Source organism: Primulina huaijiensis, unplaced genomic scaffold (genome assembly GCF_012295235.1).
Source record: "Primulina huaijiensis isolate GDHJ02 unplaced genomic scaffold, ASM1229523v2 scaffold3245, whole genome shotgun sequence".
Taxonomy (NCBI): domain Eukaryota; kingdom Viridiplantae; phylum Streptophyta; class Magnoliopsida; order Lamiales; family Gesneriaceae; genus Primulina; species Primulina huaijiensis.
Window position 1 is genome coordinate 406,964 of NW_027357612.1, and position 24,343 is coordinate 431,306.

The 24,343-nt window shown below is 34.0% G+C and overlaps 2 protein-coding genes across 6 annotated transcripts; both read right to left on the minus strand.

The window, feature by feature from the left end:
• Window positions 1–774: 774 nt before the first annotated feature.
• On the minus strand, window positions 775–9,917 carry LOC140968123 (fe-S cluster assembly factor HCF101, chloroplastic). Of its 3 annotated transcripts, none has more exons than XM_073428976.1 (15): window positions 9,771–9,917; window positions 9,578–9,688; window positions 8,278–8,420; window positions 8,142–8,192; window positions 6,272–6,427; window positions 5,051–5,194; window positions 4,832–4,974; window positions 4,371–4,440; window positions 4,171–4,242; window positions 3,892–3,981; window positions 3,716–3,769; window positions 2,633–2,756; window positions 2,193–2,317; window positions 1,925–2,047; window positions 775–940 (listed from the first exon to the last, which is right to left on the minus strand). In XM_073428976.1, exons 1-15 carry the CDS (start codon window positions 9,823–9,825, stop codon window positions 872–874), a joined length of 1,530 nt encoding a protein of 509 aa, XP_073285077.1. In that variant the 5' UTR covers window positions 9,826–9,917; the 3' UTR covers window positions 775–871. The 3 variants fall into 3 exon arrangements, with proteins under 3 accessions (XP_073285077.1, XP_073285076.1, XP_073285078.1); XM_073428975.1 differs by having other exon boundaries at window positions 4,147–4,242; XM_073428977.1 differs by lacking the exon at window positions 9,771–9,917 and having other exon boundaries at window positions 4,147–4,242; window positions 9,529–9,677.
• Window positions 9,918–19,556: 9,639 nt separating this feature from the next.
• LOC140968094 (probable galactinol--sucrose galactosyltransferase 6) lies at window positions 19,557–23,283 on the minus strand. Of its 3 annotated transcripts, none has more exons than XM_073428936.1 (5): window positions 23,143–23,283; window positions 21,558–22,928; window positions 21,043–21,252; window positions 20,773–20,907; window positions 19,557–20,517 (listed from the first exon to the last, which is right to left on the minus strand). In XM_073428936.1, the coding sequence occupies exons 2-5, from the start codon at window positions 22,883–22,885 to the stop codon at window positions 19,851–19,853; spliced, it is 2,340 nt and encodes a 779-aa protein (XP_073285037.1). In that variant the 5' UTR covers window positions 22,886–22,928; window positions 23,143–23,283; the 3' UTR covers window positions 19,557–19,850. The 3 variants fall into 3 exon arrangements, with proteins under 3 accessions (XP_073285037.1, XP_073285038.1, XP_073285039.1); XM_073428937.1 differs by having other exon boundaries at window positions 23,139–23,259; XM_073428938.1 differs by having other exon boundaries at window positions 23,148–23,255.
• Between the last annotated feature and the right edge of the window lie 1,060 nt (window positions 23,284–24,343).

Consider the following 24,343-nt stretch of genomic DNA (forward strand, 5'->3'; position numbering starts at 1 on the left):
TGACACTACAATTTTTTTTTTTTTTTTTTTTTTNCTATAATTTTGGTCAATTGAGCTTTTTCGATTGTTGTATAAATTTGTAGTAGTGGAATCGAGTGAATGCTCACGTTATACGTACAAAACTTTGGGACAAGTGGTGGTTTTTTTTTAAAAAAAAAAAAAAGTGTGATATTTATATTCAATTTCTACAATCACACATTAATAAAATTTGACACTTAAATATAATTTGGTAACGCATCAAATAAAGTATATTCAGCCATGTTCCACACATTGATTGAATTCTCCAATGTGGGCTCATTGCTCTTTTTATAGTGGGAAGCCGATAGGCCATTCATCCTCAAATACAGGTCCACGACCACCAAAAATCACAAGTAAATGATAATTTCATTGGATTGCCAACGGAAAAAAAAAACCCGGCGATGGCTCCTGTCGGAAAATTCAACCCGAGTATATTTCGATCATATGAACTGAACCGGATTACGACCTAGTTCATCCCGTTTATTTTCGGGGACTTTCAGGTTTTCTCGGTTGACTATTCGAAGTTGACCATCTTCTAAAGTTTACATCGCTATGTTAGCTCGGAGTTGTGGTTTTTATTTGATTATGTTGATGACCTTTTCAAAATCATTTGCCAAAAAAATATTATTTCAAATACAGGGGAATTGTGATTCAATCGCTTCTCCTTTCAAAATCTTTTACGTGATAATCTAAATTGATTGCCGTTTCTCCTTACATTTCTATATCCCATCACATCTCTTAATCTTAATCTTAATCTTAATCTTGAATGCGCACTGATATTATTTATCAAAATTTTTGTAAATTATATTCAAATTAGAAAAATCAATACATTACGTACTTGAATAATATGAGCCTACAGAGGGAGAAGTTGAGGGACGTCGACTAAACGTTCGATCATTTGCAGCTGATCATATGGAGCAATCTGCGAAGGAAGGAATAGAACAGTCAACATCAGACGAATGTAAGTATGTTTATGCAGGTTCCTGTTGAACGAAACCATAAGCGATGCGAAATGGCTATGGTTCACTCATTTCGAGTAATTGCATTCAAATATCTTATAAGATAATGAACAGGCAATGAAATGCATGGAGTGTACAATATCCAAATCCTGATGATTCGGCTCAAATTTACATGATAACCTAAGTGTTGCATTTCAGTTGTTGTGCCACAGCTGTAATCTCTCATAACAACTCGTGCATTGAACATATTATCCTGGTTTTGATACAAGTTAAAAGATTTGACCAAATGCTGTTGTATTAAAGATTGTAGTTGATTGCAACGGTGAAATTCAAAAGGAGCTACGATAACTCTAACTTTCCAGCATTCAAGCTATAAAGACAGGTTAAAAACATCCCGATAGCTCATGTAGGTTATTTTATCAAATCAAATCAAGAAGTCATCCCGGAAGCTTAAAATTCGAATTGAATTATCTAGAACTTAGAAAATATTTTAGATAAACTAAGCCATACGCTCTCTTGAGTGTGTATTCACTCATAGATATAAACACAATGAGTCAGGAACCTACAACATAAGAACTCAAGTGGAACACATTTTTTTCTCCTCTCTATTTTTAAATCATTAAAGTGATAGCATTCTCCATACTTCACAAAAAATTATCAACTCTCGAGTGGGTTTTGCCACCCATTGGTAAAACACACGTAACAAAATCTATGGTCATGGTTGTGCAATTGTCAAATGCACATATTTCTGTTTTACTAACAAGAATGGAAGGAGACATGATTAGTCAATGATGAAATCGGCTTAAAACTCTTGAGTTCCGATACGATTATCTTTTTAAGCAATAATAAAGCTATGGTGATCTCATCTTTTGCGTGACATTCCAGTCAACATTTTTGTTATCCAAATATTAATAGTCAGCAGCGCAATAAAGTTTTGGATACAACACCTGGTTGAATCCATCAGGCCATGCTATGGATACAGCATAATTCCCCATGGGCCGAATTTCTTCAGGTTCGATGTCCTCTGATACATCGGAGTACCGCAGTTTCTGCTCACCGGTCCATTCATCCTGTTTGGATCATCAATGAAAATTTAAAGAGTGGCAAATTTTTTCTCATTAAACAGAAGGCTAACAGCTTTGACAATTCGATTCACAAAAACTTTTTAATAGTTGTTCCATAGATGTTAAAACATATGAAGATACTTCAACATACCACACTTGAGGCGGATCGATCATTTCGCCTAACAGTTGCAGGGTGCAAAAAGAATTCTTCATTTGATTCAGGTACCTTTACTCGTATTGCCTTCATAGATTTATCATAAGTGACTGCAGTAGAAACTTCACCAAACAACAACATTGGATCAGTAAAACAATGAGCTTAAAGAATATCAACTATTGTTTTAATGATGGAATCTGATTATGGACATTATGAAATTTAAGAAAAGGTATATTTTATGAAATTTTATACAATCTGAAACTCATAGACTCCTCGTCATTTTTTGAGCTGGTTCCAACAAGGCCACCAATATGATATGCAATTGAACTTCGAATAAAATCATAGTCTTGATACTACTACTTTAATAAAGGAATCAAATGATTTTCTTCAACTAAGAACATCCTCCTAAGATAGTTCATGAAAGAATATCAAGATACCTTGTAGGCGAATTTTGGCGCACTGTTGCACGACACAGACACCCAATTCCTGGAATGATTTCGCAACTTCTCCTTGAGGATCAGCCACAACTTCAGGTATTCCGCTATCTCCAGAAGCTGACAGCTGTCAAGAAATAACATTTCAAGATACATGTGCATCATATATTTAGATCATTTTTACACATCCATGTGTATCAATCCCTGTGTATCATTAAAGGAAAATACAAAAACAGGCAACTAACAAAATTAATGTCCAGGTAATTAGCAGATATAATATTGGATGGTAATAATGCAGTCAGATGATAGTTCTTTATTTGTTATAATGTAATATAATAAAAATAACAAAATGTAACTCAGTGATCTCTTCTAGAGACACATCTGATTATCTTGTTCTCGACACCATCATATACGCCCAATCTTACTAAATTCTGCAAGTATACAGTTCATGGTCACATAAGATTACTAATGGATTTGGTTATTTAACGTTTTATATATTAGAAGATTGAATTTAAAAGGAAAAAAATTGTAATAAGGAACAATTTCAACCATAAAAAAGTTACTTTTTTAAGCAATCATACTTTTGAGTTTTTCATTTTTCACACTCTCCACATTTATTCCATCTCTGGCTCCCACATCATCAATTTATGTCACCTAGTAAAACTACGAATATTGGAGAAAATAATCGAACTAAAATTATGAGGATTCAAAAATTATTCCAGTTGGTTATTGTTATGAACAAACAAAAATTTCTTCTCTTTTCTCACATTCCTTGGACAATATCAAGTGAGGTAAAGTACTTGCATACAAAGGATTTTCCATGACCATTGAAGTGGCAACAACTAACACAAATTTCAGAGTATGCTATGAAATTTCATTACAAACATAAAAGTTACTAAAATAGATTGAGCAGATTGTATTTAAAATTCTCTGTAAGATTTATTTACTCAGTAAAATCGGTCTTTTTTCTTTTCTTTTCAAAGTGCGAATTGAATGAAACTTGTGGTTTGTAAAATTTAGCTTCAATCCCATCTCCCCATATTTATTTCAAGATACAACACCATAAGATTAGAAATGAAGACTCACAGTTGGTCTGATTGGGAGCTCGAATAAATGGGGAATTCCAAACTGCTGGACAACCTACATACGAACATAACCTGTAAGCATTCTAATATTTATGAATGAGAGGCTCCTACTGTAGCTTCAAATATCGAACAATTACAGTGGATTGAAGAAATATAATACATAAAATAGTAGAAGACCTGAGAACCTGAACCTCTGCCAAATGGATAGTAACGTTTTCCATCAGCATCAAAGTGACACATGTTCTCAACCACCGCAACGCATGGTACCTATACACACAATCCACAAATCAAATAAGGGAAGAAAAATAGAGGAGACATGAACAAATTTGAAAAAAAATCAAATTCTTATGCTAATTTCACATTGAGAAAATTAGACAAGTTTGTCCAAGATTAAGTTAGATAGAAAACTCATGAGAGATCTAACAACCATGCCTTTAGCTTAGAAAACATGCGTACTCCTTTTGCGACATCTATGAATGCAAGCTTCTGAGGTGTGGTAACGATAACAGCGGCTGTCAATGGTACAACCTGAAAGTTTAATGTACCACAGTTAAATTCAGAAACACTGCAATATCAGTAATTCTTTGAAGCGCGTGAAAAGAAAAGTAACACGTAAATTTCTTTAAACATAAACTACCAGTTCATCAGAGAATCACCTGACATAATGTAAGTTGAATATCACCCGTCCCAGGGGGCATGTCTATGACAAGGTAGTCAAGTTCACCCCTACACAGTACCAGCACAACACCTCGGATAAGACAAAGTTATTCATATTGTCAAATCAAATTAAAAAAATGGGATCTATTTTGATAAAGATGATAACATCTCCAAGTCAAAGCACTGAATAAAAAATCAGCACTGAGTGAGACAATATTAATTATGTAAGACATGTACTGAACAGAAGAACATTTTTCTGGTTTTCACGGGCTATACAGAGTACTTTAGAAGCTCTTATATACAATTTTTCAGCAGAATAAGGAAAACACAAAAGCAGAGGTATGGATGTAAAAACAATGTGTTCCATCAATCGGAAAAGTAAGATCCAGAACCATAACTAAATTCGATTAGCTTTTGTGACAAAAACAGAGTTTGTTATCAAATGAGTAACAAAAAATACCATTCGGTGGTAGTTAGTAGTTGATCGATGACCCCTGAAACCATAGGGCCACGCATTATTGCACGGCCTTGTCCAGCAAATCCAAAAGATACAAGTTTAACACCCATATATTCGGTTGGGATGATGGTTTTCTTCTCTGGGTTCTAGAAGATATTCTTTATTAGTTATTATAGAATAAAATGCAGAAAGTAATTGCAGAGCAAAAGGATGAATAGTTACCATTTCAAGCAATCGATTTTCTGGGGACACCATTGTTGGCAAGCTAGGACCATATACATCAGCATCGAAGATGCCAACTCTTGCACCCATACCAGCTAAAGTATATGCAAGATTTACGGCTACAGTCGACTTTCCAACTCCTCCCTGCAATTGTTGGAATGTCCATTTATTTAAGAACAGTAAGCTGCTCTCAACGAAAATAATTTGAACATTGAATGACACAGTGCAAGAAGGAATGCAAATGCAGGAAAGCTCAATAATCTAACTACATTAGTGGTAAAGTGAAATTGGAAGAGCTGTGTTAAATATTTCAAGGTCTAAGACATGTGAGTCACAAAGTGTCAAATTTTACAGGTTTGAAAAAGGGACAATGATAGAGGCTTTCACCTGTCCAAAATATATGGTATGATACTTGGCATAAAAGAAGGCTGTATTCTGATAAGTTTTCCCTCATTCCGTTGATATTTTAGTCATAAAAAATATGGCCAGATACATCATACTGGGCACCAAGATTGATTTGTACTTCACTAAAAGAAAGATAATTTCAGCTAGTTCCCAATAATACCATAAGAAAATGACAAGGGAAAGAACAGAAAGTGATAAGGAGTACAATTCTAGTCTTTCTTATTTTTACATGCAACTTTTAAGCAATAATTTAATTGAGAAAATATATTTTAATCATTTCGTGTCATGCCATTTCAATTTATTATTTATTTTCCATGCAATTATAGTTAAATAGGAAATAACTATAAATTTATTTAGATGAAAATGTAAATGGATTCAAATTAATAAATACAGATAAGTTAGATTCACTGTGGGCTTCCGAGGAATAAATGTCATTTTTAACAGTTACTGAGATATAAATTTATGTTACATGTTCCTTTAGATTTGTAACAGTAACACAAACGTAAACTCGTTTAAAGCTTAAAAGATGTCAATTTATACAGAATAAAATTAACCCAGTTATAATTAATAATTAGTGCATGGGGGTAAATTTCAATATTTTTTCTATGGTCAACCGCACAAACAAACTTTCTTAAATCCCATGGAGATGGCTGTATTTTGACTTTCAAAATAAGACATTGATTATCAAACCTTCTATCATAAACGTACTTGACACTAAAAAAAAGGGGGATCAAATTCATGCATATTAAAATGTATAAAACAAAATAATTTGTATTAACAAAAAAAAGAAAAAATTGAATGACAAAAAAATGATACCTTGCAACTTGAAACAGCCACTACATTTGATATTGTTCGTAAACCTTCTGGAAGTTGCCCAGTAAAAACAGGTCGTGCTGGTTGGGCAGACATAGTTACTTTAACATTTTTTACCCATATTATTGCTGCCACCACCTCATGAGCCTTCTGTTCGAACTGAAAAATGATAAGTTTTTAAGAATTACATATGATTCTCACACATGAAATAATCTCCATGGATAGTGTTGAAAAACAATCAAAGAAATAAAGTTACTGAAAATGCAGAAAAGCAAGAAGGAAAAAATGTAATTAATGCAAAGAGAGCGCAAATCTAAATTCATGGCACCAGAAGGAAGACTAAATTTAATTGCATGGATCACCAATACTCAGCAGCTCTCCGTAAAGGGACACACTTTTCCCTTTTGGGAACATTGCAGAGTGATAAGTCAAGGTTATACATTAACAAAACAATGATAGTGATTTAATACATGAATGTGCATGAATATAACTAAGGCCCAGAATACTAACTATTTCCGTCGATCTTACTGAGAAAATACTTCACTATCATGTAACATCCAAAAGACTGGCTCACACTTTTGCACGATCATGGATGAACACTGTAGTTCTCCAACCTATTTGTAATTTTCTTTCAGTGTTATGATAACAAAATGTAGGCACTTCATCACTGACCTATTGTGGACAATAACAGAGAAACGATTTGAGGGGATTGAAGAACAACATTAGTTTATGACAACAAGGAAAGAGTGACATAGACAATGACCGAATGATGATGATCGTCATCAGCGAACAAAGACATGATGATGCCAAGAACACTTCCTTTCATGGAGATCTTGAAGAAGAGATGTGCATGAAAATTCTTTAAGGCTTCAACAATAGCATAACAAGAGATAACGAGTTAAAGCTAAAAAGGTTCCATATGGACTCTAAAGCGGTCATGTGCCTCATTGGGAGATTTGCAATAGCATTGATAGGCTTGGGCTATAGGCAAAGCCGAGAAGACCACATTCGCTTTATTAAGCATGTAGGTTTGAAAGGAGTTACAAGTCATTTAGCGTAATTGGATGACAATAACAATAACACGGAAATGACAACATAAAAAGGGAAATTACGATGCTCCAAAGGAAATTTAGAAAATGGCATCCAAACCTTCGATCTTCCAATGGATCTCAATCATAAGCTTGGGAATGCCGAAGAGAGTATTGTCAAAAGTAAAGGTATATACGCTTACCTATTTATCTCGCACAAGGTTATATGTTGCTAATACAATTAGTAGAGTAACTCAATTCTGCATGATTCCAAAGATGTCCACTTGCAAGCTAGTCCATTGGATAGACACTATTTGAAAGGAACTCCAGGGAAAGAGATTCTCTTCAAGACAAGATGAATGGCTTCTGCTCAATAATTGATAGAAAAGCTGCTGGAGGATATGATACCTCTATGAAGGAAATCTTGTCACCTAGTGAAGCGTGGAGCAAAATGTGGTTCTAGACCAAGTGTACAATCAGAATTTAGAGCTATGGCTAAATGGTTCATGATTTACTATGGATGAAGATCATCTCAAAAGAAATCCGTGAGTTTTAAGGATGAAGATCGTCTAGAAGATCCCAAGATCACATAGGATGGACCAACGAGGCTTTATAGGTAGGGTCCATGCAGATAGAATGAAAGCAAGAATTTGTCATCCAGAAATGGCATAAAACTGTTCACCCAAATAGCTCATATTAGGCCATCAAATAACAACTCCTTTTCAGCCTTTTCTATATCAATTAAGTAATGAAATATGCTGTAGTTGGTGAGAAAATTTACCCAAAGAACAAAGGTTTATGCAACTTGATAGACATAACAAATCTAAGACTTGTGATTTATTTACCATGTCCTTTACTGGACATGCTGGCGTTGTGAGCTCTAACCGAAAAGAGACCTGCGATCCAATTGTAAATGTTGTGTGAGAACATTGAACTGCATGCATAAATTAAGAAACTAATTGATCCAATTTCTTGAGACACCTCTCCAGATTCCTTGCTGACACTAAGGTCTTTCACAAATCCACAAGAGACTATGTCAGTTCCGAAATCCGGATCAATTATCTGGGACAAGGCTTTTAGGACGTCAGTCTCAGCAACTTGAGAACTTACATCAGAAGTAGCAGCTGCATTTAAATTTCACTAGATTAAGTTGAATTAAGAAAGTGTCAAGTAATGCTAGAAGCCAGTTCTAAGATAAACAGCAGGAAAAGAAAAAAAAGGCAATCCAATGAAAGTAATGACATCGCCTTTAAGCCATGGTAACCAGAAAATGTACAAGTAGACTAGCTGATATTACTAACTAAAGCATAGCAATAATATTAAGCTCTTTAAAAACTGTAAATTACATTAAAAAAGACATACAAAAGTAAGTTAAAGAACTAGATGCGAGAGATTTTTGCCCTTTTTCAAATGCAATTGTATCATCTAAAAAATAGATGTTTACAATCTTGTTCACCTAGGATTGCATGTGAACATGTTCAAGTTCAACTGAAAAAACTTGGCTTTGTGTAGTGTCCATGATGAAAATCCATTGCAGGTGTAACTTGGAAAGTAGTATTCGAAAACAAATTAGGGACAGAGGCTAATTAAAGAGCATTTGATAATAAAAAATGACAACAATAGTCATCTATTGTAACCTAATGCAATCATTTTATTTCTTATTAAACAAAGTAGCCTTACAATAATCCCTGCAAATTTCTCCGGCTATCTTCTAAACGATTTAGTTTGCAACCTTTCCTCATTGTTTACCATCTTCCAGTCTCATTCCCCTCCAGGCCAAGAGCATTATTTATTATCATAAACATCAAAGCTGACATATTATCTCTCCTTCTAGTAACTCTAAATTCTAGAATTTCACAGCAGCCATCGGAACACAGATCAAAAGGCGGCCGAAAATGACAAAGCCAAGGTGCCAGATTTTTGTCAGAATACAAAGATCTGAAGCATGAAATCGGTATTTGCAAATTGGTTCTACACGTGAATTTTTAACACCCCGAATCGAATTTCCACTCTTACAGCGACTATGTCCGCAAGTCCTGCCTATCTCTGCAACATATACAGCGGTTTAAAAAGTTCGAGATTTTGACATGGGCATCCGACAACTTCCGAATGTCTTTACTAAGTCAATCACAAACAAACTTAAATCCAGTGAAAAAAAAAAATCAATGACGAAAAAACAGTTTCAATTGGATAAACTTAAGCCGGAATTCACTTAAACCGCAAGCAACGTACAGAAGGGTGAGCACAATCGATACATTCACCAGCGGAATGACAAATTAACCTTGAATTTGAGCAGCTTTAGGAACCCATGACGTTCTTAAATTCCTTTGAGGTGAAAACGAAGCTATATTAATGGGTTCAGTAAAAGATTTTCCCGCCACAATCACCGGTCCTGCATGAACACAAGAAGGAAGTTAGTTGCAGAGAACATAAATTGGTTTCCATTAACGTGTACAGCAAAGAAAGCAGCATACTTGCTGAGCGGTTAAATGGCAGAGTAGATGAAGGCGGAGAATGAAGAAGCTGCATTCTTTCTGGGCGATTGCTCGAGGAGATTGTAGCCTCACCTTTTCATCACGCAGCGCGTAATCTTCTGTGGTCCATGAAGCATCATCCACAAATAGTGATGTTAATGGATCGGGTAGTGTATTAAACTCGTGATTAATAAATTTAATGAATTGTCGATTTTAAAATTTTTTATTGAATAAATATATAAAATTATATTTTTTGACGAGTCTAACAGATCCAACACGAATTGGACCTGTCGGGTTCGCGTGGCGAGACGAAGCGAGTCTGAAAGAAGGTTGACGGGTCTCAGCTTGGTCAAACCTACTTCAACCCTGACCCGTTGACATCCCTGTCCACAAAGCTCAACTTATATTTAATAATAATAATAATAATAATAATAATATATTATGCAATATAGTATATAATAACAAAAATATTACATTTGGATTGTATCTTCAAAAATTTATTTTTCCTGACAAAATTGTTGGATACTTGTATAATTTTAATTTTTATGATGTTAGAACTCATAGTCATTATCGTCGATAGATATTGGGTAAATTATATGACTAACACAATAATTTACAAATCATATCAGTTAAATAAATTGCATTAAACAACCATATCCAACATACTCGTCCGAACATATATTGACTCACATGTTCTACAAACACGACCATAGCCGCTTATCTTGAACTCATAATAGGGCGTATAATTTTCATCATGCGCTTATATAATTTTGGAGATATTATTGGAAAAGAATAAAAGCAGGCCTTCGTGATTTCAACTAATAATTTGCGTAAATTTTCATATAATAATCTTATCGATTTTATCAATAAAAAGCCTTCGACGGATGACAATTTGCCAATGTTGTAGTATAAAATATAAATTATGCAATTTCCGTCATTGGTATTATTTTTAATTACTTCAACAACAAACGTTTCTATAATTAATTTACATGTAAAATAAATGATTATGCGTCATAAAATGTGAGAGATTTTTTAAAAAATCATTAATGAATAAAAATAATAAATAGAAACATCATAAAAATAATAGGCAAAAACTTGTGTGAGACGGTCTCACGGGTCGTATTTGTAAGACGAATTTCTTATTTGGATCATCCATAAAAAAGTATTACTTTTTATGATAAGAATATTACTTTTTATTGTGAATATGGGTAGGATTTATCCGTCTCACAGCTTAAGATCCGTGAGACGGTCTAACGTGAGACTCACTCGAAATAAAAACTGAGTGGCCTTGTTTTTGTCACGGCTACCATGAAAGTTTCGAAGTTGGCAAGATAGCAATGGGCCTTCGCTAAAATTTAAATTTTAAGTTAATAACAAATACCAATAGGCCTTGGTTAGATTATACCCAATTGAAGTCGAGTCCAAAACCTTTAAGAGGCCGTTGTCAACTAGGATCATATGCGCACGCGCGTTGTGTGTGTATAGTTTATTATTTAAATAGTTTTTATTTTTAAAATTATTAATTAGTGAGGTGTATAATAGTAATATTACTTTGGTAATTTGATTCATATCAATAAAGGGTTGTGAATTTAATATATAGTATAGATAGATTAAAATGCAAAAGGCTAAACTAAATTTTTTTTTCATTAATTTAAGATGCATGAAATGCCTAGCAATTCTTTTCCTTATTTTTCTTCCTTTTGAAAATAAATTTATTGCGTTTAAAGGAACTACTAGATAGATTGATAATCTGAATCAAGCACGTTGAAAATAATTAAAAATCGGGATAACATGAATACTTTGGGAAGAACACACTTGAGTTGCTCGAAAACGCGGGAAGGTTGGATCACTCGAAAATGTGCGGAGATTGGATGATATGAGTTCTAAACTCACTGATTATCATATTATAATCAAAATTTTAATTTTATGATCCAAGTTACAATTTTTTAGTTGCAAGACTAAAGTTGCTAGTTTTTAGTTTATTTTGAGAATGAAATTTGACAGACTAAAGAAATTAGATTTACTTTGACAGTGAAAGAAGAAGCACGAAAATAAAAAAAATAAATAAAAATTTCCAACCAAGAGCAACCATTACATGTCGATATATATAACTATTGTTCTGCCAACTCAAAAAAAAAAAATCTGGTAATTACATTTTAAATAATTAATTTCTAACTGCGAACAATTTTTCGAGTAAAAATTCTTTGTTCAATTAATTTTATGCTTGTGAGCGAAGATCGAGCGCCAATTATGATGCTTGATAAATAAATATATTTATTTAATTAAAAGAGACATCAAGAACAAGATTTCTTGCGATCAATCAAAATTTCATTCGTGTCTCTAAATTTCTACTTTAACGGCTAATTCTATAATGGACAACAACACAAAAGCAAGTGAAAATTTCAACACTATTTTTATAACAAAAAAAACTGACTTTTTGACCTGATCTTGATAAGATGATTTAAACTTTTATCATTTTTTTTGTTTTATTTTTTATCAATTAATTAATTTATTTCAATATATCGAAGAACAGAATCAAAAGTTGGATCTTACGGGAAACAAAACATATATATGAAAACAATAACAAGAATATAAAAGGCTAAAAGTTGAAAAGAAAATTGGTATGGGGCCCATAAGTGGATGATAAAATCATTACAAAATATTATTGTAAATTAATCTCAGTGGAAAAATAATTCATCTTTTTGGAATATAGTAATTAATTGAAGAATTTTCAAACGAAAAAAGCTTAAGTGGTCACAAAGTAATTTCATTTGAAAATATAATATTTAAAGGCTCGCTTTAAATATAATATTTGGAATGTAATGAATAATACACATTTTTATCTGAAAAAAACATAAAATAGTATCATATAATAAAGCATATGCATCATTCATTTATAGAAATAAAAATAAGAAAGTGTGACGCTATTAACAAGCACAAAAACTCTTGTGAGATGGTTTCACGGGTCAATTTTGTGAAACAAAGATTCTATATGGGTTACTTACGAAAAAATATTACTTTTTATGTCAAATATATTAATTTTTATTGTAAATATGGACATGATTGATCCGTCTCACAAATAAAGATCCGTGAGACCGTCTTATGAAAGACCTACTCATTAACAAGAGTGTATTCATCACAGATAGACTATGATCATGAAAAAATATTATTTTTTATGCTGAAAATGTTATTTTTGTTGTAAATATTAGCAAGATTCAATCGTCTCACGAATAAAGATCCGTGAAATAATTGTTAGGATATGATCTCTTTAAGACGAATTTTTTCATATTGCGTGCATTATTTTTTGTGTGTATGTTTACTTGTATGCTGAAACTTCAAGGTCAATAAAATAAAGGGAAGCATGCTACCTCTGGCATTTTCATCTCTCAAGATAACACATGCCGATAATATCGCGAATAGTTTTAGTCAATAAAAGAAATCTTTACAGTTATTAGCATCAAACCTTTTTTTCAAGTTATTTTTTTATAATTGACTAAGTGAGGGACAAATATTACAAAGACCAATTAATTGATAAACTAAATAGAGAATCCAATATAAATTTAATTATATTCCCGTAAAAAACTGGTTTAATTACCTTATTAATTGCTTTCGACTAATTTAAGAGTGACATTAGAGTTTTCATTTTTATACACGTTGCACGTTTCTTAAGGTGTATTTTAAACATTTTATTGAATAAGTTATGGGCAAATATTATATATTATAAATATCATCGTAATTAATCAGTAGAGTGAATTGAGTATTATAATTAATAATTTTTAATAATATATTCCCACGCCAGGGTGGCTCGAAATTTCAACATCCAAAAGTCTAATTTAATGGCTTATACCACATAAAGAGGAAACAGTAGGATCTGATCTTGAGATAGCCATGGCAGCCTTAACAAGACAACAATGTTGGGTTTCATGATAAAAAGGTTGTCTTGTACCATTGAGGAGGGGAAAAACCCTAGATTTCTTGAATTTGCTTGGTGTTCCTCTGCAATAAATTTGACTTTTTTTGCACTTTCTTTCCCAAGGTGTACAAGATCAGTTAAGATAAAAACAAATTCTTTTATAAACACGAGGGTCTCCGCAATGACATGTAAGCACACAGTATCACACACACATATATGTAATAGTTTTGGCAATAACACAATTTATAATAAAGTAATTAGTAATAGGTATATATGAATGAATTAATATATAAAATTGATACATATTTAATTGACGTACGCATCTCTCTAATTATTTATATCAATTTTTCGATTAAGGATATTTTTGTAAAATCTATTTCATTGAGAAACCGAAATAATCGTTTTAAACGTTCTTGCCTTAATATAGTGCTAATTTCGGGGAATTTATATGCATGCATTCCAATTTTTTAATGTGTTACAAATCACTATACGTTGCGAAATTAGGAATGATATACATGACATCACAAATTAATGGCTGATGGCTCTAAAAAATATTACAAAAATTTTTTAATTTAAATTTAAATTTTATATAGAAAACAAATATAGATATGCTTCTTCACACGATAAGACTTGGCTTTGGGGGGGTGGTTGCATATGATCACAAAGGCAATTTGCAAATAGTGTGGTCCATCTACACTTTAACATCACCAATCATAGAATTATTGACAATTTATGAATTTATTGCGCTAAAATATTACGAAATAATTGTAAAAAATGTATAAATTTAAAGGACTATATAGAACAAATACATTGATTATCAAAAACTTTTGTAATTGTTGGTGCCCATAAAAAAATATACGCTATTCATCAAAATATATGAAACAACATATCAGAACATTGCGAGTTCGAAGATCATGGAAAAACATTGATTGCGGAAAAATTTGCGACTAAATTCAATCATTATCTTCTCCGAAATAAATCCAGATCCAAGAACAGGCTCTTATCAGCTAACTTGTGGTTGAGAGAAAAGAAGAAATCAAGAAGCTTACAAATATCATATATATCCTGTAGAAACTATGGAATCACTTATCGAAATTCGCCGGATTTATCATTTATGGTATCGGCATTACATATCAAAAGAAGAAACAAAAAAAATCTAAATTTCGTCAAGTTTAATAACATGAAAAAAAAGGTTACATAACGTACAAATAAATAGAAATAGAAACCAAATATCATCAATCTATATATAATTACAGGAAAACCGAAGATTTCTTCGCTTTTACTCATTAGATTCAAGAGGGCCGTCATCAGATCTAGCCTCCTATCACTTATTACTCATGAATTTAATCAGTTAGAGTAAATTAATTCACGTACTGCACCAAAAAGTATGAAAATTAATCGCAGAAAACAATGGCAGATGAAACTGTAGAAACGAATCCAAGTCTGAATTAAATGTTATGCCATTGGCAGTCTCCATATCGTCCCACAGCTTTATTGAACCGCAAAAGGGATGATAGCACCGCCTACGGTGGTGGCCATACAAAGGCTTTCAGTCCGCAGTTCAAGAAAGCTGTGGAAAAGTAGGAAGGCGGCCATATACTCCGAGCGCGTAATTTGCAACAACCCTAAATAGGGTTTCTTGAAAGAAAATGAATATGTGATAATACAAAAGATTATTTATATATATATATATATACATATATTTTTTTTTGTTAGTGTGGATTGTAGGTTTAGGGGAGGGGAGAGGAGAGGGCGGTATTTATAGGAGAGTTGATTGAGGTCTTTTCCACCAATCCCAAGAAGAATATTGAACAATTAAAAGCTGACCACGTTTCATATCTTTAATGATTTAATTAAATTCATTTTTACATTGCATATTTGTATTATTATTCTTATTAAATTAATCGTGAAAGTATTAATTCCAGCATTACTAAGTTATATTTTATTCAAAATTTTATATAAAGATGGAGCAAGGAAAAACTTTAATTATACATTAGTCACTAATTATAGTATTTGCTTTGTAGACAAGTATTTGATGCTACAATTTGTACTGAAGTCAGTGTTACGTAACGATTAATTCATCTACTGATAAAAACCCATGTAAAATTCCAAGCATCATTTCTATGTTACAACAGTAATTAAGTTATAGATAAAACAAACGTCTCATATTATAAAAGAAAGACTTCAAAAGAAATAGAATTGTTCGATATTCATAAGAATGAAGTGAAATTCAAAGGTAATAAAAGAATTGGTGAATTAAATTTACAAAAATTTAATTAATCAGTAAATTTAATTAATCAGTGTACGGACGAGAATACAATGGGTCATCCTTAAATCTCGGATTTGCAACAATATTGATTCAATCGTGCGTACATATATTGGGTAGTGAACGTGTTTCTCTGTGTAATAGTTTATTTTTTTACTATATTTGCACGTAAGTTTGTAAGTCAATCGTCATTTATCGCTTATTAAATTAATTAGATATTTTATAGATAATAGTAATAATTACGTTTAAAATATCTGTTAGGGTGGGTGTGCAAAGAAATTAAAGGACAGTTATGGGTTGTGCTATTACGTGTATTCCCGCTTATTTTCTTAGATCGGGGACAAATTTATTCAATGATGATGTTACAACCTCTATTTTTTTTTATGTGTATTATTAACATCGAGATTTAGACCTAATCAAACCTAAAAACTTACTTATAAGAAGATGATTGTTTAAGTTTCAATTTTAATATGATATGAGAGACATGTTTCGATCCTGACTCGGGCTCACCGTTATGTATTGGAATGCTTTATGTATCAAACCGATAAAGTAAATTTCACGTTCTTATTGTTTATTATTAAGCGTGAGAGGGTGTACTAAGTGTACTACATCAGCTAGATTAAGTACTCGAGACGAGCTAGTTTTTGAAATTGAGTTATGTAAAAATCTCAATATAACATATATGTATATACTACGTGAATTGCTTGATTCACATGGAAGCATGTGAGGGTGGGGTGACCCACGTTGTAAAAGATGACATGAACCCCGTTATTCCCGGATTAAGGTCCCTTTGTCTCAACGGACGCCTTCCTATGTTGTACATTCTACGTAACACAACATCCTTCTTTTTCATACATAATATACTGAGTATAATACCAATATATTAATACTGATAAGAAGGTTCTCCGCCAGACCATGTCTAAACTTCGCAATATACATTTTTTCGTGCGTAAATCTCCAAGTATTTTCTTGTACTTAAAATTGGTGATCCATCATGTTGGTCATCAAAAGGATGATATAATGGAAGTTAGTGGGTAGTTGTTTAAATCAGCTGGCAAACACTAATATAGCTAGGCCATGTTTCTTGAGGCTTTTAAGCTTTTATTAAAACAAATTATGTTTGATTAGACTCTTACTTTAATAAAATACAATACAATACAATACATTGTGGAGTAACATCGCTTGTTTGTATATATATAATAATAATAATTGAGAAAAAAAAAAAAGGCATGTTGTTGTTGGCCTTTTCCGGTAACAAAAGTTAGTGGCAAGCTAAAAGAACGCTAGGGACCATTAATCGCTTGATTCATTCAAATTTTAATTATTGTTGGAAACATTAATTAACTATTATTATTAGCTGTATGCATGGTACATATCTTGAACATGTACAATTTATTATGGTTGATTTAAAATATATGTATTGGTCGGGTTGGTTAATTATGTTTGGAGATGATTAAAATAATAATTTTATAATATTAATATTATCCCCTTGATATAATATTATTTCTTATAATTGAGAGTGTCGAATTATTCATGTATATATATCCAAAGAGTGTGCACCTATTATTTGGATTTTACCACATAATCATAAAAAAAAGTTAGACCTATCGTTAAATTAGTTGGTTAAAATTAAAATAAATGCTATTTTCAGGGGTAACATAAATAAATATCCCCCACCATAATTTTCCTAATGGTAGCGAATTAAAGAGTTCCCCCACTCTCCTATTCCCCCGGTATAACAGTTCTCACCGGATACATTATCATCCGAGCTGTATCTGATAGACAGCCAAGTAGGTTCTGCATCATAATTGGATGAAATCAATTTAATTAATATTTGAAACCATCGTCTAATTAATTACATTAAATAAGCATAAATTCTATTTGATTTAAAAATATATGTGTACGTAGTTAAGGTGATAGATAATTATTGTTTTTAAATATAAATAAATTCATGACGTGGGTTTGAGTCAATTGGCATAGATTCAGTACCGGTCCTATGTCGAAATTTTAAAAAATGCTTTGCCAACTGAATTGGATCTAGCTAGTATTGTGCACACTTGAGGATCCAGGTTATTCACCAACTCACCAAAAATTAATTGGGTTTAACTTTAATTCATAGCATAGATACATGGACTAACATGCATATGCCCCTAAAGCTTTAAAAACAATAANTTTATCTATTATCCAATTAATTTCTTATAAAGTTTTATATATCAGTGTTTTTTGGCACATGATGAATGAATTTTAAATAGAAGAAATAATATACTTTACCAAAAGGATAACGGCTGCAAGTTTCAACGTAATAAAAAATATATACTTGACCAATTCAAGGAATTTCAAATTATTTATTCAAATGGATAATACCNCAACAAATAATACTCCGTAGGTTTTTAAAGGCGAAGAAGATATTATCTCACAACAGCGTACCTTCGATCTCAGATAGTGTAATGGACCGACCTCAAAGTCCAAATCCAATTCAATGCAACACTAGAGCAATCTACCTCCACACCCCAAAATACGGGTCGAATTTGATTGGTTCAAGCCCAATTGTCGTTCTCCCTCTCTCACACAAACTCTCTCTCCTAGAAGCCCTAGATTCGTCCCTCTTGCTGGGAGCTGGAATTCGCTGACTCTGCCTCGGATCCAACGAATGGAGTGCTAGCCAATATCTGGGTCTCTCGAAAACTTCCATTAAGCTGGTATCTCTTTTTTTTCCCATTTCCAGATTACGCTTGCTTATTTTCTTTCCTTTTTGTTTTTTGCGTCGGAATATTGTGAGGTGATTTTAATGCAATGCTGTTCCATATAATGCCAAGTATCCGTAATTTGGTGCGGCTAATTTATGCACTAGTTTTCAGGAGATTTTGTTCGAGGATAATTTAAATGGATTTTCTTTCTTGGGAGCTTTGATTTCGTTTGAATCCCGTGGTTTAGGAAACAACGCTAGATCTGCTTTGGGCAAATGTTTATGGTGTTTGATCTTCTTTATAGAGTGGGTGAGTATGAACGTGGAGAGGACAGTGGGTTTTGAGTAGGGATACTTGTGGGTTTTGATATTGGGCCGGACGGGACCTGCACTCTCCCGACTGACTGGGGATGCCAAACACCGGTTTTGATTGGGTTCCAAAACTGGAACCTGAAGCGAGGGAACGATTTTAGTGGAGCCATGATGGAGAGTAAATCGAAAGGCCCTTTTTAGGATGATAGTGAGGGAGGTGATGATGATTCTTGTGGTTAAATCTCAAGATTGAATATAATCACTTGCTTGAAACATTTTTTTCAAGAATGTTAAATTTGATCAGACCCATTTATTCATATAAAGCAAATTACAAAGAATGACATTATACTTGTACATTGTATAGTTCGATAAAATGGTAGGTTATTTTCTTGGACGTTTTACTGCCACTTTCTTTTCTTATTTTGGGTGATGGAGGACATGAGTTGACAAGCAATATATAACACTATTGTAGTTATCACATGTTTTTCCGAAATTCAGGCCCCACCAGGACTTAGGCGTGCCACTCTGCCACATGCTATCAGTAGGCAGCCGTTGCTGTTTTTGTCTGCTATCTTCTTTTACCTTACAAATATATTCTTGTAACTAAAATGTGAAATGTACGTTTATTTGTTAATCAAAACAGTAACACTTTTTATTACATTGATATTTCATAATTTGACAGATACAGTGGCAGCCAAGTCATAACTCTACCACACAAGCACCCTCCTGTAGGAAAGAGGCCAATTTGAAGGTTTTTTTTTTTTTTTTTAAAATGTAAACGTGCTTCTAAATTCTGAGAAACCAACTGCCAACCTCTGGACCAATCCGAGGAAAAAGATCATTCATTCGACTTCAATGTTCACTGCCCCATGATTACACACCATCAACCCTTTGCCGATAAATTCACAGTTCAATCTCAACGAGATGAACCTTCTGATCATCAGGAGGCATATCGGTCAGGTTCAATGTCACCAAGCCGGAGGCTGCATCATATTCAAAATCAACCACAGATGATCCCAAGTCGCATTTTCTAGGCTTAACTGACGAGTAGACACCAAAACACCCACAACCCTTTACCTCCAGGGCAACTGCTGCCACTACCTCAGAGCTCAAGTTCTCGATTCTCCCTTCGACTCCACTCTCGAGTTCAACCAGCTGTGCACCAGTTTTGACCTCGTATTTGACCCCTTCGATTGCTCCACCACCATTGAACATGTTGATGAGCCCCAATGGTGCAAAGTTGAATCCAGGTGCTAGTACTTTAATAGGTGTAACCGTGAAAAGTTCGTGCTCCAAGACTTTGAGAGAGATTGGCATGGAAATATCATATGGTAGGCAGATGAGTGTACCGGCTCGGTGCGAATACAAAGCTACGTCCCCATTCCAGTTGGAGTCCAGGGCAACTTCGGATATGAGATGGACGTCACGTCCCCGGATATAGCCTGTGATTGCTTCAGGTTTAGTTTGGTGGAATGTGTTCTTTCTTTCAACACTGTTCCACGCTGCACCTTGGCAATTGTATACTCCAAGTACACCTGTATATTTGTTTATGTTCCATATCTTCAAGAGGCTGGAAAAGAAAATGTCGTCACCAATTTTGTCAAATCAGTTGAATCGAATTCAATTTCAACTTTACAAATGGAAGTCACCCCGATTTGCATTCCTGATTCTTTTACCAACAACAATAACAAAATCGGCACATTCAGATAACAATCAACGACAAGATTAAGCATTAATTCAACATCATGATGGAACATGGCATCCTACTATGGGCAGAGAATCAACTTCACTTTATCAATACGAAGCAACTGAAGAAATTTCTAACCTAACTCCATCACGAGATGGATCAGAGAACAAGCAATCCTTCGTGGGCCGACCAGGCAAACGAGCTCGAAGAATTGAGCCGTCTGGAAAAACAAGCTTCTTAAGAAGATCAAAGTTATGTTTCCCAGGTGCATCACTGTTAGAAAAGTAGATTATCTCAGTACTCTACGCAAATTCAAGAAAATGACATTGAAATATTTTTCAGTTGACTCTCGCATATTCTGTTTGCCCTTAATTAATATGAAGATGGACAGGGGAGACGGTCAGTCACCTCACGTAGACAGGTCCACCGCTGATCGCCCTGGCTGATCCATGGTACTCGGCTGCCGGATGGTGAGAATGGAACATATCCCAGTCAGGTAACATGATGTCTCCAATGAAAACACTGTTGTATGCAACGGCAGCAATGTGGATCGTGTGTGATACTGGATCACGCGGGTAGAAATCATCTGATGCTCTTACGACAGCAGTTTGTTTCGAGCTATTTCGGCAATTGTCATCACGATATTTTTAAAAGTTAAGAACAAATTATATAGTTAACTAATGTTCAACCACAAAAGCATTTCCAAGAAGTGGTATCCTAATTAAAACCCGTATGGATCGAGAAAATTTTCATCACCCTGTAATCTGTATAATCTTTTTCTTCCATAATGTAAATTTTAGCGTTGTAACAGGAAACTTCTTGACGAAAAATCGGGGTGTATGTATCTCACTAGATCACTATAAATGCATGAAAAAGCTAATAAATGGATAAGATTATAAGGAACCTTTGAATCAGATGTATACCAGTAAAAAGATTCAAGATTGTGGCTCATACAAGCGATGATCTCATTCCCCGGGAAATTCTTCGTCACCGAAGCATCCAGAGCCTGATGATACTGCCTTGTCAGCTCAACTCTACCTCCATTTCCAGCACCAAGAGTCTCCAATATACACTGTGCATCCACTTTCACCCCATCTACCCCAGCCGATGCCAAATAGCTATGCAACTCATTGTAAAACTTGTAAACATTCTTCGGATTCACCAAACCCAACCCCTGCAATGCGATGGCATCGGTTTTCCACGCCGGTTCCTGCTCCATCACCCCCTTGCACAGTTCCGGATAAATCATAGCCGATTCATACTCCTCCATCTCCTTCACTCCTGGCCTCACACCGCCCCAATATCCTGTGATCGCGTGCCACACATATACATATTTCAATCCATGCTTTTGTTTCGCTATGTTTACTATATTCTTGATCCCGACGGTGGGATCCTCCTTGTTTTGGAACTTATTGTTTTCTTTGATTCCGGTTAGCCTCAAAAGCTTTGGTTGCTTCACTTGTGATGCTTCTTCTTCGATTTCTTGCGTCTTATCCTCGTCGCCTCCGACTAACTGCCAGCCGTCGTCGATTATCACAAATTTCGGAGGTGTCCTACCAGCCTTAAGACTCTCGAGACCAGCCTCCACACCTTCTTGAGTCACCTCTTGGTAAAAAGCATCCCAAGTACACCATCCAAAGTAATCCACAAGTTGAGGCAATTTCTTCTCTTGTCTTAACTTAAATGTTCCAAGATGGAGTTTCACAGCCGTGATCGCCTCGTTTATGGCTCGAAACGGATCGGTACCAGCACTAATATACACCGAATGGGTGAAATTTGACGCCAATATCTCCTTATCCCCACTCTCCAAGCATAACTCTAGCTTGTCCCCCTCACTACCTTGCAGACAAGCTTTAAATGGCCCTTCAATCAAAGGCAAAAATACTGTATAAACAATCTTATTTTCTTCATCCCCGTCAACATCCGACTCCAAATGGGATCCATCTTTAGTTTCCACCAACAAAAACTGCGTCTCCAGCGGTATATCACGCCCCTTATCTCCCATTCTCTGTGCCATCCACCATAACTTGAACCTGAAGCACGCCAAGAACTGCACATCGCGCAACGTCCCAAGCGGCACCACCTGACGGCTGCTGTCCTGATCGAAAACCGCCCCCAAGAACAGCCCCTCCACCGGCCCTGCTGCCGCGCCGGAGGTGGCGATCACATTTTCCGGCACGTTGTCTAGTATGGTCCTGTCTTTTACAACCAGCTTCCTATCCACGATACGAACTCCGGGCTTGATCGTCATGGCTAACTCTTTGCTGGGATTCCTCTTCTTCTACCTAACTACCCTGCAACAAGAAAAAAAAACCACGTTAAAACGCAGCGCAATATGGCAAGATTTAGAGCTCCATGCAACGGCACTAGAAGAAAGCAAATTATACTGCCCAATAAACATCAGACACTTGCTGATCTTCAAACACAAGTACAGGATGCATGAGTTTACAATCTAGACAGAATATCTAAAATTATTAAAAATGCTGGAAAATTCATTAGGTGACGCACCTAACTTAAAGCAGGAATGTGATTAGGTGAAGAAAAAGATGTTCAAGACAGAGAAAACAATTCCTCTTCCGTCAAAGAGAGAGAATAACGGGAAATGAGAAATGAGCGTGAAACAGAGATGAGAAATGCGAGTATTTATAGAGACTGTGAAAATCGTATGTGACTCTACATAAATTTCTTGATAACTTTTTTTGTATAATTTCTACATATTGTGTGACATGCTGCAGGTTCCTGTCTTGTTACCCACATAATATAAGCCATGCATGCCATTTATTCACTTGATAAAAAAATTTCGAAATCTCATGTCCGGTTCGGTCCCATAGTCGGTCGGTACCATCGATGGTTAATTACATACTAAGCATGTTGGCATACGCGAATATGCATGTGAGTTGGAGTTAATATACAGCGAAAATATGTTATTTTATTCACAGACACATTAAACATGAGAGACATAGTACAAGTAAAAAAAGAAAAAAAAAATTGAAAAAATCACCATGATACCAAAAACGGATTTTATCCCCGACTCAGCTTCGATAAAATAGAAGAGATAATATTCTTTTGACGATGTAAAAATAAATATTACTTTTTGAAAATTATATATTTCATTTGGTGCGCGTGTACAATTTTTTTATAATTATCGAGAGGTTAAAGTGAAATTTGCAAAATTATCGAGGGATTAAAGTGCTATTTAAATGGTTGAAATTTAAAAAAAAATACAAAAGTTAAAAAAAAAGTGTTTGTTAAATTTTTAAAAAAATAAGGAAAACAAAAATGTAATATTCTTTTCAATATTTAAATTTAAAGAATTGATTTCGGGATTTTTCTAATTTATTCCAATAAAATTTAAAATAAATTTGAATAATAGCAAAAAAAAAATATTCACGCAGTTTCTTTCTTTCTGGAAGCTGAAATTGTAAGGTCTGAACATATAATTTTTATATATATCGTCAATTCGTCATCGTGCACTGGATGTATGTAATTTTATCAATTATTGATTTTCAAAAGTATATAAAAACTATTACTATTTTTTAAAAAGAATAACATAAAACTCTCTTTTTAGAGACCATGATATTTGAAATTAAAATATTGATTTTATCCTTTAAACTTTATTTTACAATACTATATATATGACCCCCCCTTATAAAATAATTTAAAAGTTGATACAAATGGATGCAAATAAAATTTGATAAAAATATGTCAT

What these genes read in the sequence shown, in the direction of transcription:
- LOC140968094 (XM_073428936.1), bottom strand. Translation starts at nt 22,885, where the DNA reads ATGACGATCAAGCCCGGAGTTCGTATCGTGGATAGGAAGCTGGTTGTA. An exon ending in AATCTTGAATCTTTTTACTG is followed by an intron (nt 21,253 to 21,557) that starts GTATACATCTGA and finishes TTGCCGAAATAG; the next exon opens with CTCGAAACAAACTGCTGTCG. An exon ending in CCATCTCGTGATGGAGTTAG is followed by an intron (nt 20,518 to 20,772) that starts GTTAGAAATTTC and finishes TTTCTTTTCCAG; the next exon opens with CCTCTTGAAGATATGGAACA.
- LOC140968123 (XM_073428975.1), bottom strand. Translation starts at nt 9,825, where the DNA reads ATGCAGCTTCTTCATTCTCCGCCTTCATCTACTCTGCCATTTAACCGC. An exon ending in TCAGCAAGGAATCTGGAGAG is followed by an intron (nt 8,193 to 8,277) that starts GTGTCTCAAGAA and finishes ATTGGATCGCAG; the next exon opens with GTCTCTTTTCGGTTAGAGCT. An exon ending in TTCAACTTACATTATGTCAG is followed by an intron (nt 4,243 to 4,370) that starts GTGATTCTCTGA and finishes TTAAACTTTCAG; the next exon opens with GTTGTACCATTGACAGCCGC.